General features: G+C 46.0%; 1 protein-coding gene and 1 pseudogene across 1 annotated transcript in view; both read left to right on the plus strand.

The window, feature by feature from the left end:
- The window catches only part of lrrc34 (leucine rich repeat containing 34), a 49261-nt gene that overhangs the window by 7674 nt on the left and 22957 nt on the right, over window positions 1–18630 (plus strand). The window contains exons 4-6 of the mRNA XM_055645350.1: window positions 1855–1919; window positions 8829–8912; window positions 14206–14334. Coding sequence (XP_055501325.1) covers window positions 1855–1919; window positions 8829–8912; window positions 14206–14334 — 278 coding nt within the window. The remainder of the gene's footprint in view (window positions 1–1854; window positions 1920–8828; window positions 8913–14205; window positions 14335–18630) is intronic.
- On the plus strand, window positions 4793–4905 carry LOC129703815 (U2 spliceosomal RNA; annotated as a pseudogene).

The raw sequence follows: 18630 nt of genomic DNA on the forward strand, positions 1-18630 counted from the left end.
GTCATTGCTTATTCTTCTAAACTCATGAATGCATGGGCCTTACCTACTTAATCTCTCCACGTGAATAACCTGCGTTCACGGAGCCAATATGGTCAACCTTCACTGCATCTGTCTCTCGCAATTCACACTCCCACCTGTCTACACCTTTCCCTTCCTGATCTGTCATCCAGTTCCCATTTCCCTCCTCCTTCCACTCATCTCCCACCCATTCCTATTCTGAACCCACCCTTTTCTCCGAATCCATCCCCTTCCACCAAAGCCCTCCTTCAATCGACATTTCACTCTTCTCTCTCTCCTTATCTTGACACCCTTTTGTCTCCATGTCTGTCATGATCTCCAGCTATCTGCCAATCCATCCCTCCCCTCACCTGTATCCATCTAGCACATGTCAGTTTTTACCCCTCTCCCAGCTTTATCCCCTCTACTCAATCAGTCTGAAGAAGGGTCCTGGCTTGAAACATTATCTGTTCATTTCCCTCCACAGATGCTGCCTGACCTGCTGAGTTCTTCCAACAGTTTGCATTTTGTTCAAGATTCACTGCGTTCCCTTTATTGTAAATACACCCCCCGCCCCTCCCATTATGTGTGGAGAACAGACTTATGCGCAGTATTTCTGATGAAGTCTCAAGTTTCAGATGAAGTCTCAAGTTTCAGATGAAGTCTTAAGTTTCAGATGAGATCAAATTGTAGAGCGGGCTTTGAAATAGAAAGAGTTTTCAACTAGAGATACTAGGAACTGCAGATGCTGGAATCTTGAGCAAAACACAAAGTGCTGGAGGAACTCAGCACATCAGGCAGCTTCTGTGGAGGGAGTGGGTGATGTTTTGTGTTTCCTCCGTGGAAGACATGCTGCCATTTGTTGTTTCCAGTTATTAATTTTAGCCTCACATTTCTGAGTCCCACACTTATTGAGCTACCTTCTTCAGACAAGCCAACCCGTGACACTTCCAGCAAAAGTGGTCATCCACACCGCATCCTGCATCTCAGGATCCTCTCTACACGGCCTGAGCTCCCTCTAAAACCTTTACATTCTAAAACATCCACATTGTACCTAAAAGGTGATCCAAGTAGAAAATAATTACTTTTGAATTAAGCTCCCAGTTACCCTTTAGTTTAGTTTAGAGATAACGTGGGAACAGACTCTTCATCCCACTGAGTCCGCACCGACCAGCGATCCCCGCACACTAACACTATCCTAGGGACAATTTACACTTATACCAAGCCAATTAACCTTCAAACCTGCACGTCTTTGATGTGTGGGAGGAAATAAAAGATTTTGGAGATCACGGGGAGAAGGTACAAACTCCGTACAGAGGATGGAACCCAGATCTCTGGCGCTGCAAGTGCTGTACCTCTACCTCTGCGCCACTGTGCCACACAATATTAACCCTTCTTAATTATAGAATATTAATCACACAACCAATCACCTTATCGTTTATTTAGCTTAATGTCAAACTATGATGAGGTAGAAATCCTCACCTGGAATAATTGATGAATCAGCTTTCTGAAAGTCATCTCCATCTCTGCTGCTCATCTCGGACCGTACATAGTTCACCCACAGGGCTGGATGCAGCCTCCTGCTGGATTTATCCACTGCCAGGCTTGGCACTGTCTTGGGGATATGGGCAGTGGGGATCATGCAAGTCCAGCTCTGGTCTGCAGAACAAATGCTTTTCAGTGCATTATTTTGATTCAATGATTGGAAATGAGCAGTGGGATTGGTCAGGATTTTCTTTCTGCCTTTCTCAAGGCAGAAGGAGGATTCTGGTGACGTCGGAACAGAAATAAAAAGCTTTCACAATGTTTAAGAAGGAACTGCAGATGCTTTCACAATTTTCACTTTTGATTCTTCAGGTCTCGATTTAAGATTCAATAATATAACGAATTGTGGAGCAGAACTAATTGCAAAATTTCTACTGGTAAGTGAATGGTTACTGTAGCATTTGTTCTGGTTTGATGTGGGGTATGTGGGGAGCACATGAAATTGTGGCATTAAACTTTCATTATTGGGACAATTCAGCAGCAAGATGATTAAATCATAAAAGGAAAGTCAAGAAAGTGCAGATGCTGAAAATCTGAAACAAAAACAGACAGACAATAGGTCTGGCAGCATTGTGGAGTGAGAAGATAGACACAAAATGCTAGAGTAACTCAGCGGGGCAAGCAGCATCTCTGGAGAGAAGGAATGGGTGACGTTTCAGGTCGAGAAAATTCAGAGAAAATCATTTTTTACACTGTGGTGAATCTGTGGAATTTTACTTCGGAGTCACGTGAGTGACTACGTGAAGAACCCGCCAGCACGCATGCGCGACATTGCGTTCACACAGATGCAATAGTGATGAACGGGAGTACAGGCGCTCCCGCTACAAGCCTGAAGGAATGGACCGTTAGGTAAGTACTTAGGTAAGGACGGTGGGCGGCGCGACTCTCGTCAGCAGCGGCCTCTGCAGTCCGTCTGTCTTTTTATTATTTTTTGTCTCGTTTTTATGTAGTTTTTATTATTTTTTTTGTCGGGGTATGTGTGTGGGGGGGGGGGGGGGGGGGGGGGGGGGGGGGGGGAACTATAAAAATCTTTCCCCTGCACGGGAGACCCGACCTTTTCTGTGTCGGGTCTCCGTTGTCGTGGGGGCTGAGCAACGTGGAGCGGCCTCCAACAGGAAAGACCTGGGGCTCCAGTTGCAGAGCTGCGGACTACTCACCTCACCGTCACGGGGCTGGCCGAGTCCGGAGCGGGTGGAGCTGTGGTGGAGCGCTGCTGCGACCCGACCCCCGGAGATTCGGAGGCTGCAACTGCGGGTCTGGCGGACGGCAACACCGGGAGCCCACGGGTCCCTGGTGGGAGACCGCTTTTCGGGGCTTCCGCAAAAGCGACTTCTCCCGCCCGAATTGCGGGGTTGAAGAGCACCTGGAGCGGGGCCTTGCATCACCGCCCCGCACAGCTTGGAATGGCCGCGGGACTTTGCGAGCGCACGCCGGGGCTCCAACAACAAGACGCGGAGCGCGACCTTGCATCACCCGGCGTGGCTTTAATGGCCGCGGGAAAATCACCATCGCCAGCCGGGGGCTTTGACTTTGACTCTGACATCGGGGGGGAGTGCAGTGGAGAGATAAGTTTTTTTGCCTTCCATCACAGCGATATGATGGATGTTTGTGTAAATTGTGTTGTGTCTCAGGTCTTTTTAGTTTTGTAATGTATGGCTGCAGAAACTACATTTCGTTTGGACCTCAACGGGGTCCAATAGACAAATAAATTGTATTGTGTATTGTGTACCTACAGGTTAACTCGTGACTTTGCTTCTCTTTGTTGCTCCAGGGGAACTGGAGACAGCAAAGCAGCACATAGGGAAGCGGCCCCCGTTCGACTCCAAGGAAGGAGCGTTCCGTCAGTGGAGGGGGGAGAGGCGGCACCGGGACCGCACACGCTGCGGTCTAGAGTCGGGGTACTGAGCCGATGCCCAGTCTACTAGCGCTGCCTGACCAACAGCAGCGGACTGGAGGGAAATTCAAATACCGGCCGGTAATCCCTGCATACTCCCGACAAAGAGACTCGCCGCCCGAGAACCGCAAAATGCCGCCTGAAAATGGCAGGCAGCCTCTAGCAGCAAAGCCAGCAACCAAACCTCGGGCTGGAGACAGACACGGAAGATAGACTTGGCACATCAAACGAGAACAAGTAAGTGTCTGTCCTCCAAGCCAGAGTAAGGTCATGGAGCCAAAAACTCCAGCGAGACTTGCCTCGGGAGCTGGGGCAAGTCCACCAAGGGAGCATAACACTCCCACTCCAGTGCACTAACAGCACTGGCCATCTCCCTTGTCGAGGGAGCGATGGCGACCAGGGCTGGGCTGGTCAAGAAGAGGGGTCACTGGCTGAACAACATCGGGAGTATGCTTGAGGTACAGGATCAGGAAGAGCTGCTGGGTGTGGCCGCTATGTGGCTCCACCACTAGCGAGATGGCTTTTCAGTCTCAACTGACGGCCAGCTTACTACCTGTTCTTTTCAAAAAACCTCTCCAAGACAGGTAGTCATGAGGCGTTGGATTTCATCACGCCTCCCCTAAATTGCATTTACTCAAAGTGCCCACCGTTATTGGGGGGTACATTGAGCATAGCTTTTTAAAACCCAAATATCTTAAATTGCATTTGATACCCCTGACGTCGGCTATCATTTTCGCATGCTCATTCCAGAGGGGCAGGGTAGTATGGCAAAACACCTGACCCTACTGTTCACAGATGCTCCGCAACTTCTCAGTAAGTTATAAAACCTGCCCTCAACCTAAAAAATTCACAGGACTGTGAGAACGCCGACCTCACAACCACAGATCCTGCTATCTGGCTAAGTTATCAAACCAAGCCTAAAAACTGGACGAAGTATCCAAAATATTCGGCATCAAGAGGGCAGGGACTGGAATGAGCACCACACAAAACCAGACAGCAGTGCCTCTATGCGTCCACCAGTAGGCGTCTACTTAATAGTACTGGTGAAAGCTCGGGGCCCGCTTGCCAACCCCCAGTAAGCCCTTTCAGGCCAGGGTCCAGAGCGGCCCCCATGGACAATGCGCCACCCCCCAACAACACCATCCCTACAGACAAGGAACCAGAAACCGAGGCGATGAACACACCACTAAACAACAGTGAAGACAGATGAGTATGGTTTCTACCATCACATAAAAGGTGAAGGGTTTGTACTTACAGGGGGGGTGGAAATCACACCTGGGTTGGGAACATTAAGAACTATCACACTTGGTAGTCATATACTAAAGTATTCAAGGATAAAAATTGAATTAAGAACCCATCCCTTCTCGGCCTTTTGGCTAAGATCAAGTATAATATCTGTTTTTTCAGTTTAATATCTGATACGTCCCTTATCTAGGGACCATATATTACCAGTTCAGCATGCACCCCAAGGGGTCTACCCTCCCACTAAAAAGAACATGAGGGACTAGCAAACTGGAAAATAATACTAGGGGTCATAAAGAAGCCTATATGAACCTTTGGTACCAACAAACCAAGATGATGAATGTCGCACCATCATTGACTTTACCACGTGTATTTCACCAGGTTACACACTTATGGAATATTATACTACTAACCATGGATTTCCTAGGATACTTTATGGTAGACATCAGCTTAAAAGATGCATACTATTCAGTACCCATTCATAACATTTCGGAGATACCTATTTACCTGGATGGGGTAACTATGGCCGTATAAATTATCGACTTTGGCTAATATAAGCTAAACTGTTCCCAGATATCCAAACCAGCCCTGACACTATTAAGGAACAAATCGTCATGGCATGTCTCTATGATATTAAAGACTACATATCCATGGGAATAGCTAATCACCAGCTTTAGCTACTATACTTATTTAGCCGAGCCTGTCATACCATCCAGATAGATCTACGTTGCCACCATCCACAACTATTGACTATCTGGTATTCAATTAACTCCACCCACTCATCTACAACATTGCCATAAGGAGAGTCAGCATATGACACAACCTGTAACAATTAATTCAATTCAATTCAATTCAACTTTATTGTCATTGCACAGATACAAGTACGGGTACAACAAAATGCAGTTTAGCGTCAGTCCGTAGTATTAGTGCAATATAGAAATATAAATACAGAATAAGCAAACAATGTGGACGGAGAGACTGGAGAAATCTATCGGCGGGACTCCGAGTTCAGCAATGTGATAGTGTTGTTGTAGAAGCTTTTCCTCGTCCTACTAGTACAAGACCTGAGGCTCCTGTACCGCCTCCCTAGTGGGAGGAGGGCAAACAGTCCATGGTTGGGGTGGGAGGGGTCTTTGATGATCTTCCCGGCCCATCTCAGACACCGTTTTCGGTGGAGGGCATCCATGGCAGGGAGCGGGGCACCGATGATGTACTGAGCGGTTTTCACCACCCGTTGTAGTGCCTTCCTGCCCGCTACGGTGCAACTGCTGTACCATACCGTGAAGCAGGTGGTCAGGATGCTTTCGATGGTACAGCGGTAATGGTATCAATCAACCAACCACACAACAGTGGCTAGAGTAATTGGGAGTTAGTAGCAGCCTTTCCAGCTACTTAACTTGAACCTTTCCATTAAAACTAAGGTGCTAATGTTTTAAACTAAAAACCCACACCCAGAACATGGTGGCAAATGGACTAATCTGGAGTCGTCATCGCTATAGACACTGGGCGTAAAACCTAGTTGGAAATATTGAATACGTTCTATTGGTAAAGCATATTATTCTGTAGTGCACCATTTTGCATGTTCGTTTATAAATTAACAACATCACAGTGGTGGCATACACCAACCACTTGGGCAGAATAAATCGATATCATGTGACAATTTATTTAACAATTGGTAACCGTAGGTCGTCAAACATATTCGACCATCAGCAAACTTACCTACCAGGTGAGCTAAATACTGTAAACAGACATATTCAACCAAAGTATTTGCTGAAATTACAAAGCAATATGGAACACCAGATATCGATTTCCCTGTATTTCAATTGAATCACCACGTACCGATGTATGTCGCATGAAACCAAACTTGAGGGAGTGGCAATGAATTCATTCCCGCTGAACTAGGGGGGAGGGGGGGGAAATCTAATCTATGTTCTCCCCCTTTTTGCATTTCGTTGTCTCTGTACTGTACACTGACAATGACAATTAAAATTGAATCTGAATCTGAATTTTTTCCTACCTCACCAGTCAGGCACTATGGCCTCATCAGTCGGGTACTACGCACATGCCACGATAAATTAAACTACTGGGTTGCAGAATTGGGAAGACCACTGCTGGGCCTGGATTTGTCAGACAGCACTATCGACACGATGACAGCATCCCATCGCATATCCACTAGGGAACTTACTTGGTGAACATCAAGAAGTGGGAAGATACTGTTCAAATACAGGAACTACATATTCAACTACAACAAAACCTGTACTGGAGTTCCTGGCAGGTCTTCACCACAATGAAGGACTCAGCTACTGCGCCATCAACACAGCCAGAAGTGCTCTGTCAGCCTACTTAACTCGGGCACCAGGACAACAGGCTACAGGGAATTTGGTGATCAAATTCAGGAGAGGCAAATCCCCCAGACCTAGGTACACCCAAATCTGGGATGTCAGTGTGGTCCTGGCGTACCTTAGGGGATGGTCACCAGCCAGGTCCCTCAACTGGAACAGCCTACCCTGAAGACGGTCCTGTTGATGGCACTTGTCTCAGCACAAAGAGTCCAGTTTCCTCCATCTATTACGATTGGACAATATGGTCTACTAGACCATGTTACATTTACCATTAGGGGCTGGTCAAACAGAGCAGACCAGGAACATCAGGTCTAGTCATGGAATTCCGGGCATACCCACCTGAACCACGGTTATGTATCATGACCCACTTATTGAACTACATCGACACGATAAGTAATCCTCGAGGGAGAGAAAAAGCCGTATGGGTCAGCCACAAGAAACCTTATGGTTGGGTGATGAGCCAAACTATCTCAAGTGGCTCAAGCAGGTACTGGGAGTTGCTGGAGTACATACTAACGTGTATAAATCTTACTCCACCAGGGCAGCATCCACATCGGTGACTAAGAGGATGGACGTGCCTATAGGCCACATCCTGGCTACAGCGGGGTGGTCTAGGGAGTATACGTTCCAAACTTTTTATAACAAGCTGCTGGCAGAACCTGTATCATTTGCAGAAAAAGTATTAGAATCTGCAAATATATAATTTAAGCCCGGGGGAGCATTTGTCTTGTTATTGTTGATAACACCATTATTGTTTTTACAAACAGATTCATGGTTGATTACGATAACATACTTCCTCCCTCGAATGACTTCGGCAGCGAGTGAAGTATGAACTGTTACACGGTTTGAAATCACAGAGCTTTAAAATCTTCACGTAGTCACTCACGTGACTCCGAAGTAAAATAGTAAGATTAAACGGGAACTTACCAGTTTGAAGTTTGATCTGTATTTTATGAGGAGTTACGATGAGGGATTATGTGCCCTCTGCTCCCACTCTCAATAATAGAGATCAAACTGGTATCTAAGCTCTCCTTTTCTTTACTATATTTATTTCCATTACTGTGCCTTTCTGTGATTACACACCGCTGCTTTGAAGTATGTCGCGCATGCATGCTGGACGGGTTCTTCACGTAATCCCTCATCGTAACTCCTCATAAAATACGGATCAAACTGGTAAGTTCTCGTTTAATCTTACTATTCTCTGCCACAGAGGGTAGTTGAGGCCAGTTCATTGGCTATATTTAAGAGGGAGTTAGATGTGGCCCTTGTGGCTAAAGGATCAGGGGGTATGGAGAGAAGGCAGGGATGGGATACCGAGTTGAATGATCAGCCATGATCATATTGAATGGCGGTGCAGGCTCGAAGGGCCGAAAGGCCTACTCCTGCACCTATTTTCTATGTTTCTATCTATGAGACCCTTCTGTGGAGAGAGAAACAGTTAATGCTTCTGGTCTGAAAACTATAAAGTGTGAAAACAGGAGAGAGAAAAAAGGAGAAAGTGCCAAAGTAAATCAGCAGGTCGGGCAATATCTCTGGAGAATATGGATAGGTGATGCTTAGGGTCGGCACTCTTCTTCGGACCGATTGTGGTGGGGAGGAAGAAAGCTGGATGAGTGGAGAGGCAGGATAAAGCATGGATACAAAGAAGGAAAGTAAGTTAGTTTCCATTCGTAGAGAAGATATGGTTGGGTTGGGGTGAGGGTCTCTCTGAATGTATATTGAATGATGTTCATGTGGAGATGTATCTGATAACCTTCGGCTGTCTGTGGATGCAATTAATCTTCAACACAGAAATGTTAATCTGCCAGGAAACCGAAACATTCAGTGTCTTGAACCTGATGTGCAATGACATCGGCAGCAATGGAGCAGAATGGCTTGCCAAAGCCTTACAGGTAAAGAACTGAATCTCTCTCTCTCAGGCATAGATTGGTATTTGAAATACTCCCACCCTTTCAGATTCTTCAATCCAACAGAGGAAACTGTAAAAGCATGAGCAGTGAGTTGACTGTTGTTGATTGGGAAATCAGGTCAAATGTATGGCAGTGGGGAACGACTAACATTGCAAGAATTGATTCATAGGATGCAGTGGAGATTCACCATGACAAGAAAGAAACTGCAGATGCTGGAATCTGGAGCAAACCACAAGATGCTGGAGGAACTCCCAGTCCATCAGCATCAAGGGAGGGAAATGGACAGACACCATTTTGGGTTGGGATCCATTTTCAGTTATGAATGGAGTGGGCTACCAGAGAACATGGTGGAGGCGGGTATAATTCTAACATTTCGAAGACGGACAAACGGACGGATAGGAAAGGTTTGGAGGATTATAGGCCTGGTGCAGGTGTGGGACCAATTCATTTAGGTAATCCTAGGGGGGATCTCATTGAAACATAGTGCAAAATAAAGACCCAGATACAAGTGGACGTGGAAAGGGTGTTTTCTGCAATGAGAGAGTCTAAAACCTGAGGACACAGCCTCAGAGTAAAATATCCTACCTATAGAATGGATATGAGGAATAATTTATTTAGCCAGAGTATGGTGAATCTGTGGAATTCATTGTCTCAGATGTCTGTGGAGGCCAAGACATTGAATTGTTTAACATGGAGATTGATAGCTTCTTGATTAGTTAGGATGTCAAAGGTTACAGGGAGCAGACAGGAGAATGGGGTTGAGAGGGACAAATAGATCAGCCATGATCGAATGGAAGGGTAGTATCGATGGGCCGAATGGCAGAATTCTGCTCCTATGCCATATCTTACGTAACTTCATCGACATGGACAAGAGAAAGATACACGCGATCTATGTTATTCCATTCTCTCATTGACTTCCGGCACACTCGAGACAATTTACGGAGGGCCAATTAACCTACAAACCTGCACGTCTTTGGGATGTGGGATTTTTTTTTAAAATCTGTAACTGCCATGGTTTCACACTGTAATATTCTAGTGTGCACTCTTTGTACTGGCGTGGTGTGGGAGGGGCAATGCCTGACAACTGACAGGTGGTTATAGATGAGGGGGGAAGGGGTGATTGCAAGATGGGTGGAGTAAATGACAAAGAGAAGAGGTGAAAAGGCGACAAAAGGGTGTCAGTTAAGGAAAGGGGAGTGAAATGCATAAGCTGGAGGGAGGGATATAGCCGGAAGGGGACAAGATGAAGGGGAGAGAGGGGGCACATAAAGGGATATATGAGACTTTGGGGGATGGGGGGGGGGGGGATGGGAGATGAGGTATGCACCATGAGGATGGGGAGGGGAACGGGAGGGCGAGGGTAGGGGTGTATTACATGAATTAGAAAATTCAATGTTCATACTGTTGAGTTGTAAATTACCCAAGCAGATTAAGAGGTGCTATTCATTCAGTTTGTGTGGCTTTGGTCTGGCACTGGAGAGGCCAAGGACAGAAAGGCCGGTATAGGAATGGAAAAGGAAGTTAAATTGGTCAGGGGCTGAAATGTCCAGCAGGCATTGCCGGACTGTGTGCAAGTGGTGCACTAGCTATGCTGGATCTTGCCGATGCAAAGGAGGCCACATCAGTAGCATGACTAAATGCAATAGAGAAGGTTGAAAGAGGTGCATGTGACACTCTGTTTCACCTGGAAGGACTACTGGGGTTGCTAGATGGAAGGGAGAGAGGGACCAGGCGTTACATCTGCAATTATAGGGGTAAGTAGCTGGGTGGGGGGGGTGGGAAGAGATGAGCAAACCAAGTCGTGGAGGGAGTTGTCTCTGCGGAAGGTGGAACAAGATGGGGACAGCAAGATGTAACTGGTGTGCGATCACGTTGAAAGTAGTGGAAATGTTGCTGAATGAAGCGTTGGATGCTGAAGCTGAACGATGAGGACCAGGAGAACTCTATCCTTGTTCCATCTGTGGGGAGGAGGAGCAAGAGCGGGAGCTGCAGGACACAGAGGAGACACTGATGAGCCCTGGTTAACTCGTCCCTTCCCACCCAAACCACCCCCTCCTTAGGTACTTTCCCCTGCAACCGCATGAGATGCAACACCTGTCCCGATACCTCCCCCCTCGACTACGTCCAAGGGCCCCAACAGTCTTTTCAGGTGAGGCAGAGGTTCACTTGTACCTCCTGCAACCTCATCCACTGTATCCACTGTTCATGGTGTTGACTGCTAGATATCAGTGAGACCAAGCACAGGCGATCGTTTCGCTGATCACCTCTGCTCAGTCAGCCTAAACCGACGTAATCTCCTGGTTGCTAAACACTTTAACTCCCCCACCCATTCCCACACTGACCTTTCTGTCCTGGGTCTCCTCTATTGTCAGAGTGATGCCCAACGCAAATTGGAGTAACAACACCTCATATTTCGCATGGGTAGTTTACACCCCAGCGGTATGAACATTGACTTCTCTAACTTCAAGTAATTCTTGCTTTCCCTCTCTCTCCATCCGTCTCCCTTCCCAGTTGTATCTGTTTGCTTTGTTGTTACGTTCTCCTGGCTAACAATGACCTATTCTACATGTCCCTTGAACTTCATCCCCTTTGTCTCCTTTTCACCTTACATTTCCTTATCTCTGTATCTCCCTCTCCCTTGATTCGGTCTGAAGAAGGCTCTTGACCCGAAACGTCAACTATTCCTTCAATCCAGAGATGCTGCCTGTCCCGCAGAGTTAAAATTACTCCAGCATTTTGTGTCTATCTTTGGTTTAAACCAGCATTTGCAGTTCCTTCCAACAACAATAACAATAAACTTCCTGGTGTTTGATTTACTTCTTGCCAACCCATTCAGCAGATTTAATTACAAACTTGAACCAGAGAAATGAGGAGCGAGTGATTGGCCTTAACATCAAGGCTGCATTCGATTGAGTGTGACATGAAGGACCCCTGGAAGAGTTGTAGCCAATTAGCATAATTGGTGGTTTCAATTAGTGGGTATACAAGGGAAATTGTGGTGGCCATCATTCCAGCCCCATGTTATCACTGCAGGAGATCCCCAGAGTAGTTCTAGACCCAACTATCTACAACTTAAAGGAAGATTAGATCACCTGGGATCCAATGAGAGATAGCTGAATGTATAGAAAATTGGCTTCATGGAAGGAAGCAGAGGGTGATGGTGGAAGGTTGCTTCTCGGACTGGAGGCCTGTGACTAGTGATGTGCCGCGGGGTACGGTGCTGGGCCCATTACTGTTTGTCGACTACATCAATGAATTGGATGAGAATATACAGTTTATGGCAAGATTAGCAAGTTTGTAAATAATACAGAAGTGGGTGGTATTACATCTTGAAGGTTATCAAAAATTACAGCAGGATCTCGATCGGTTGGCCAGTTGCACTGACGAATGGTTGAATTTAATACAGAAAAATGTGAGTTGTTGTATTCTGGAAAGTCTAACATGGGTGTGACCTACACAGTGAATGGTAGGGATTGAGTAAGTGTTGTAGTGCAGAGGGATCTAGGAGTGCAGGTACATAGTTCCGTGAAGGTGGCGTCACAGGTCGATGGGGTGGTCAAAAAGGCTATTGACACATTGGCCATCATCAGTCAGAGTATTGAGTCTCCCCTAGTCCTCACCTTTCACCCATCAGCCGCCACATACAACACATAATCCTCCAACATTTTTGCCACCTCCAATGGGATTCCAGCACTAGTCACATCTTGCCATCGCCACCCCTTTCCATCTTTCGCAGAGACCGTTCCCTCAACTCCCTGGTTGACATCCCTTCCCACCCAAACCACCCCACCCCAGGTACTTTCCCCTGCAATCGTAGGAGATGCAACACCTGTCCCTATACCTCCCCCTCGACTCTGTCAGTGACCCCGACAGGAGAGGAGAGGTCCTTTCAGGTGAGGCAGAGGTGCACGTGCATATCCTCCAACCTCATCTACTGTATCCGCTGTTCTGTGTGGACTTCTATACATCAGCGAGACCAAGCGCAGACTCGGCGATCACCTCGATTAACACTAACCCTTGGCCCATTTTAGTCAAGGCGATCTCCCAGTTGCCAAACACTTTAACTCCCCCTCCCATTCCCATAATGACCTTTCGGTTCTGGGCCTCCTCCACTGTCAGAGTGAGGCCACACTCAAATTGGAGGAACAGCACGTCATATTTTGCTTGGGCAGCTTACACCCCAGTGGTATTACTATTGATTTCTCTAACTTCATAACCTTGCTTTCTCCCTTTCCGTCCCTCCTAGTTTCACTGTGCTCAGAATTAACGTTACTGTTTATATGCCTTGTTGTTATCTCCTCATCCAACAATGAACCATTTTACATTTCCTTGAGCATCGTCTGCTTTGATCTGTCCTTTTCACACCTTGCATGTTCTTTGTACCCTTTTCATACCTCGTTTCCCTCTCCCCTGACTCTCGGTCTGAAGAAGGGTCTCGACCCGAAACGTCACCCATTCCTTCTCGCCAGAGATGCTGCCTGGCCCACTGAGTTACTCCAGCATTTTGTAACCTTTTTACACAACGGGTGGGGTGTATGTAACGAGATGCCGGAGGAGGTAGTTGAGGCAGGGACTATCACAATGTTTATGAGGCAATTAAACAGGTACATGAATAGGACAGGTTTAGAGGGATCTGGGCCAAATGCATGTAAGTGGGACTAGTGTTGATGGGACTGGTGGGTCGGTGTGGGCATGTCGGGCTGAAGGGCATGTTTCCACACTATTTGACTCCAATGACTAAATGCTTCGTCGGCGACTTTCCTTACATCATGATAGGTGCATTCAGATTTGTTAATGATTTTGTCATTTTAATTTGTTTCATAGCTTCATGAATAATGAGGCAGTCCATGGTTTCCCATAGACTCGGACCCTTGGCATCTACCAGCGTTACAACGACTGTCACCATTAACGTCCTGTTTAGTTTTTGGTGACCATTGATCAGAAAAGCCCGGACCAGGCATGTAGATACATGGGTTGTCAGGTCAGATCACAGTTAGTTTATTATTGTCATGTGTACCAAAGTACAGTGAAAAGCTTTTGTTTGTGTGCCACCCAGTCAAAGAACAGACTATACATGAATACAATCAAGTTGTCCACAGTGCTCAGATAAAGGATACAACATTTAGTGCAAAGAGGCATGTATCAAGATTACATGGGTATGCAAAAAGTTCGTCAAAGGTTAAATGCTGGATCTAATCTACACTGATATCTGACAGTGAATATATCACTGCAGCCACAGGAGCACAAACTCATGTGAAAGCATCTGTTTACACAGTTGAACATATCAGTGAGGCATCTGAGAGTGAATGGAAATAAAATTGGCAGTAAAGGTGGAATGCACTTTGCGACAATGCTGCAACTTAACAGTACCCTCGAGTCGCTGGACATTGCCGACTGTGATTTGGTGAGTATCATTTGGTGAGGTCATACCGCACAGAAATAAACCTTGCAGCCCGACTTGTCCATGCCGATCAAGAATCCCATCTACACTCATCCCCTCTGCCTGCATTTTGCCCATGTCCCTCGAAACCTTTCATATTCATGCACCTGCCCAAATGTTTTTTTAAAAGTTAAAAGCATGGGATCCAAAGAGAGATAACCCAATGGAGAGAAAATTTGCTTCATGGAAGGAAGCAGAGGGTGATGGTGGAAGGTTGCTTCTCAGACTGGAGGCCTGTGCTTCAGTTTGGTGCTGGACACCATTGCTGATTGTCATCTACATCAATGATTTGGATGGGAACATACAGGGCAACATTAGCAAGTTTACTGATGATACAAAAGTGGGTGGTTTTGCAGATGGTGAAGATTGTTGTGAAAAATTGCAGCAGGATCTTGATCGGTTGGCCAGGGGGGCTGAGGAATGGTTGATGGAATTTAATACAGAGAAATGTGAGGTGTTGCATTTTGGGGAAGTCTAACATGGGCAGGACCTGAATGGTAGGGGTCTGTGGAGTGTTGTAGAGCAGAGAGATCTGGGAGTGCAGGTGCAGGTGCATGGTTCCTTGAAGGTGGAGTCACAGGTAGATCGGGTGGTCAAAAAGGCTTTTGGCACATTGGCCTTCATCAGTCAAAGTATTGAGTGTAGAAGTTGGGAGGTCGTGTTGCAGTTGCATAAGACTTTGGTGAGGTTGCGTTTAGAGTAAGTGTTCAGTTCTGAGCACCATGCTATAGGGAAGATGTTATCAAGCTGGAAGGGGTACAGAGAAGATTTACAAGGATATTGCCAGCACTAAAGGATCTGAGCTACAGGGAGAGATTGAGTAGGCTGGGACTCTGTTCCTTGGAATGCAGGAAGATGTCATCTTATAGAGGTGTACAAAATCATGAGAGGAATAGATCAGGTAGATGCACAGAATCGCTTTCCCAGAGTAGATGAATGAGGACCAGAGGACATAGGTTTAAGGTGAAGGAGAAAAGATTTAATAGGAATCTGAGGGGTAACCTTTTCTCACAAAGGGTGGTGAGTGTATGGAGCAAGCTGCAGAGGAGGTAGTTGAGGCAAGGATGATTCCAACATTTATGAAACAGTTAGACAGGTACATGGATAGGACATGTTTGGAGGGATATGGACTAAACGCGGGCAGGTGGGACTAGTGTAGCTGGGACAAGTTGGCCGGTGCGGGCAAGTTGAGCTGAAGGGCCTGTTTCCACACTTTCACTCTATAAATCTAAAAGATGTTATAGTACCTGCGTCAACTACCTCAGCTGGCACACCCTCAGTGTGAAAAATGTGTTCCTTCGCTTCCTGTTAAATCTTTTTCCTCTCACCTTAAATCTATGTCCTCTGGCACATGATTTCCCTACTCTGGGTTGAAAAAAAATTCTGTGCATTCACTCTATCTATTCCCCAGATTTTATATACCTCTATAAGATTATTCCTCATCCTCCTGCGCTCCAAGGAGTAAATGCCTAGTCTGCCTGATCTCTCTCTATAGCTCAGGCCTGCAAGACCTCGCAACATCCTTATAAATATTCTCTGCACACTTTCCAGGTTAATGGCATCCTCCCCACAGCAGGGTGACCAAAATACTCCAAGTGTGGCCTTACCAACCTGAGGGGTAACTGTTTTTACACAAAGGCTGGTGAGTGTATGGAACGAGCAGCCAGAGTAGGTAGTTGGGGCAGGTACCATCGCAAAGTATAAGAGACATTTAGACAGGTGCATGGATAGGATAAGTTTATAGGATATTAGCCAAATGAGGCATGTGGGACTAGTGTAGATGGAACATGTTGGTCAGCGAAGGAAAGTTGGGCCGAAGGGCCTGTTTCCACGCACTATGACCAATGTTGTACAACTGTCACATAACATCCTAACACTCAATACTCTGACTGATGAAGGTCAATGTACCGAGAGCTCCCCTATTTACCTGTGACGCCGCTTTCAGTGAAATATGTACTAGTACTCCGAGATTTCTCTGGTTTGCAACACTTCCCAGGGTCCTGCCATGTGAAGATACTGCCCTGGTTTGACTCCTCAAAATACAAAACCCCGCACTTAACTGCATTGAATTCCATTGGCCATTCCTTGCCCAGCTGGTTAAGATCCTGCTGTAACTTGTGATAATCATCTTTACCATCTACAATACCACACACTTTAGTGTCATCCCAAAACCTCCTCATTATGCCTTGTACATTCTCATCCAAACCGTTGATAAGAACCACAAGCAGTAATGGGCCCAGCACTGATCCCTGAGGCACACCATCAGTCACATACACCTAGTCTGAAAAACAACCTTCCACCATCACCTGATTCCTTTCACGAAGCCAATTCTCCATCCAGTCGGTTAGCTCTCCCTGGATCCCATGCAATCTAATCTTCCAGAGCAACCTAGCATGTGAAACCCTATCAAATGCCTTGCTGAAATACACCAGCAATCTACAGTGGACCAAAAATATTCAGTAGCATTTCGTTATAACATTCCTAACACCAACCAACACCTGGAGCACACCAATGCCTTTACTCCCTTAGAAGACTTAGGAAGTTCAGCATGTCCCCAATAACTCTGACCAACCTCTACAGATGTGCCATAAAAAGCATTTTATCGAGATGCATCACAGCATGGTTTGGGAACAGCTCCATCCAAGACCACAAGAAATTGCAGAGAATTGTGGATAGACAATAGACAAAAGGTGCAGGAGTAGGCCATTCGGCCCTTCGAACCAGCACCATCATTCAATGTGATCATGGCTGATCATCCCCAATCAGTACCCTGTTCCTTCCTTCTCCCCATACCCCTTGACTCTATTTTTAAGAGCTCTATCTAGCTCTCTCTTGAAAGCATCCAGAGAACCTGCCTCCACCACCCTCTGAGGCAGAGAATTCCACAGACTCACCACTCTCTGTGAGAAAAAGTGTTTCCTCGTCTCCGATCTAAATGGTATACTCCTTATTCTTAAACTGTTCTGGACTCCCCTAACATCGGGAACATTTTCCTGCCTCTAGTGTGTCCAAACCCTTAACAATCTTATATGTTTCAATGAGATACCCTCTCATCCTTCTAAACTCCAGAGTGTACAAGCCCAGCTGCTCCATTCTCTCAGCATATGACAGTCCCGCCTTTCCGGGAAATAACTTTGTAAACCTACGCTGCACTCACTCAATAGCAAGAATGTCCTTCCTCAAATCGGGGGACCAAAACTGCACAAAATGCTCCAGATGTGGTCTCACTAGGGCTCTGTACAACTGCAGAAGGACCTCTTTGCTCCTATATTGAACTCTACTGAATGTTTTTCCTTCCATTATTTATTATGTAAAAGAATATGTGTGTTATGATTGTGTTTATAGTTTGTTTGGTTGTTTGTCTTTTTGCACAAAAGTCCGTGAGCATTGCCACTTTCATTTCACTGCACATCTCGTATGTGTATGTGACAAATAAACTTGACGACTATATTGGGTTCCTCTTGTTATAAAGGCCAACATGCCATTCACTTTCTTCACTGCCTGCTGTAATGCATGCTTACTTTCATAATGCAGCACAGATAATATCACACAAACCAACGTCCCTTCCATTGACTACATTTATACCTCACACTACCTCGGCAAGGCAACCAGCATAATCAAGGACAAGTCGCATCCTGGCCACTCCTTATCTCCCCTCTCCAATCTGGCAAATGAGTGAAATCGTGCATCTCCAGATTCAGCAACAGTTTGTTTCTTGCTGTCATCAAGCAACTGAAACATTCTACCACAACTGGAGAGCAGTCCTGAACTACTATCTACCTCATTGGAGACCATCACTTTAATCTTGCACTAAACATTATCCACATTATTCCCTTCGTCATGTATCGGTACACTGTGATCATGTATTGTCATTCCACTGACTGGTTAGCTTCTTATTTCACCCATTTGCCAGGCTTTGCCCCACTCCTATCTCAGTCTGAAGAAGTGTCCCAACCCAAAACATCACCTGATCATTCCCTCCACAAATTCTGACTGAATGGCTGAGTTCTGCCAATACTGTTTTTTTCCCCTCAAGATTCTAGCATCTGAAATTTCTTATGTTTCCAAAAGTAATTGGAGGCGGTGTCAAAGAGCTGGCATCAGGCTTCGTGGATCTCAAAATATCTTTCAATGTAGATGATAGATTCCATTATCGTATCCAAACCTGCTAATAGGCAGTTCTTTCCCAGTGAAATACTAAGATTTTAAATCACACTGAGAATATGTAATAAATGTTTTGCCATAACATCTATCTATTCT

Source organism: Leucoraja erinacea, chromosome 14, assembly GCF_028641065.1.
Source record: "Leucoraja erinacea ecotype New England chromosome 14, Leri_hhj_1, whole genome shotgun sequence".
NCBI classification, from domain to species: domain Eukaryota; kingdom Metazoa; phylum Chordata; class Chondrichthyes; order Rajiformes; family Rajidae; genus Leucoraja; species Leucoraja erinaceus.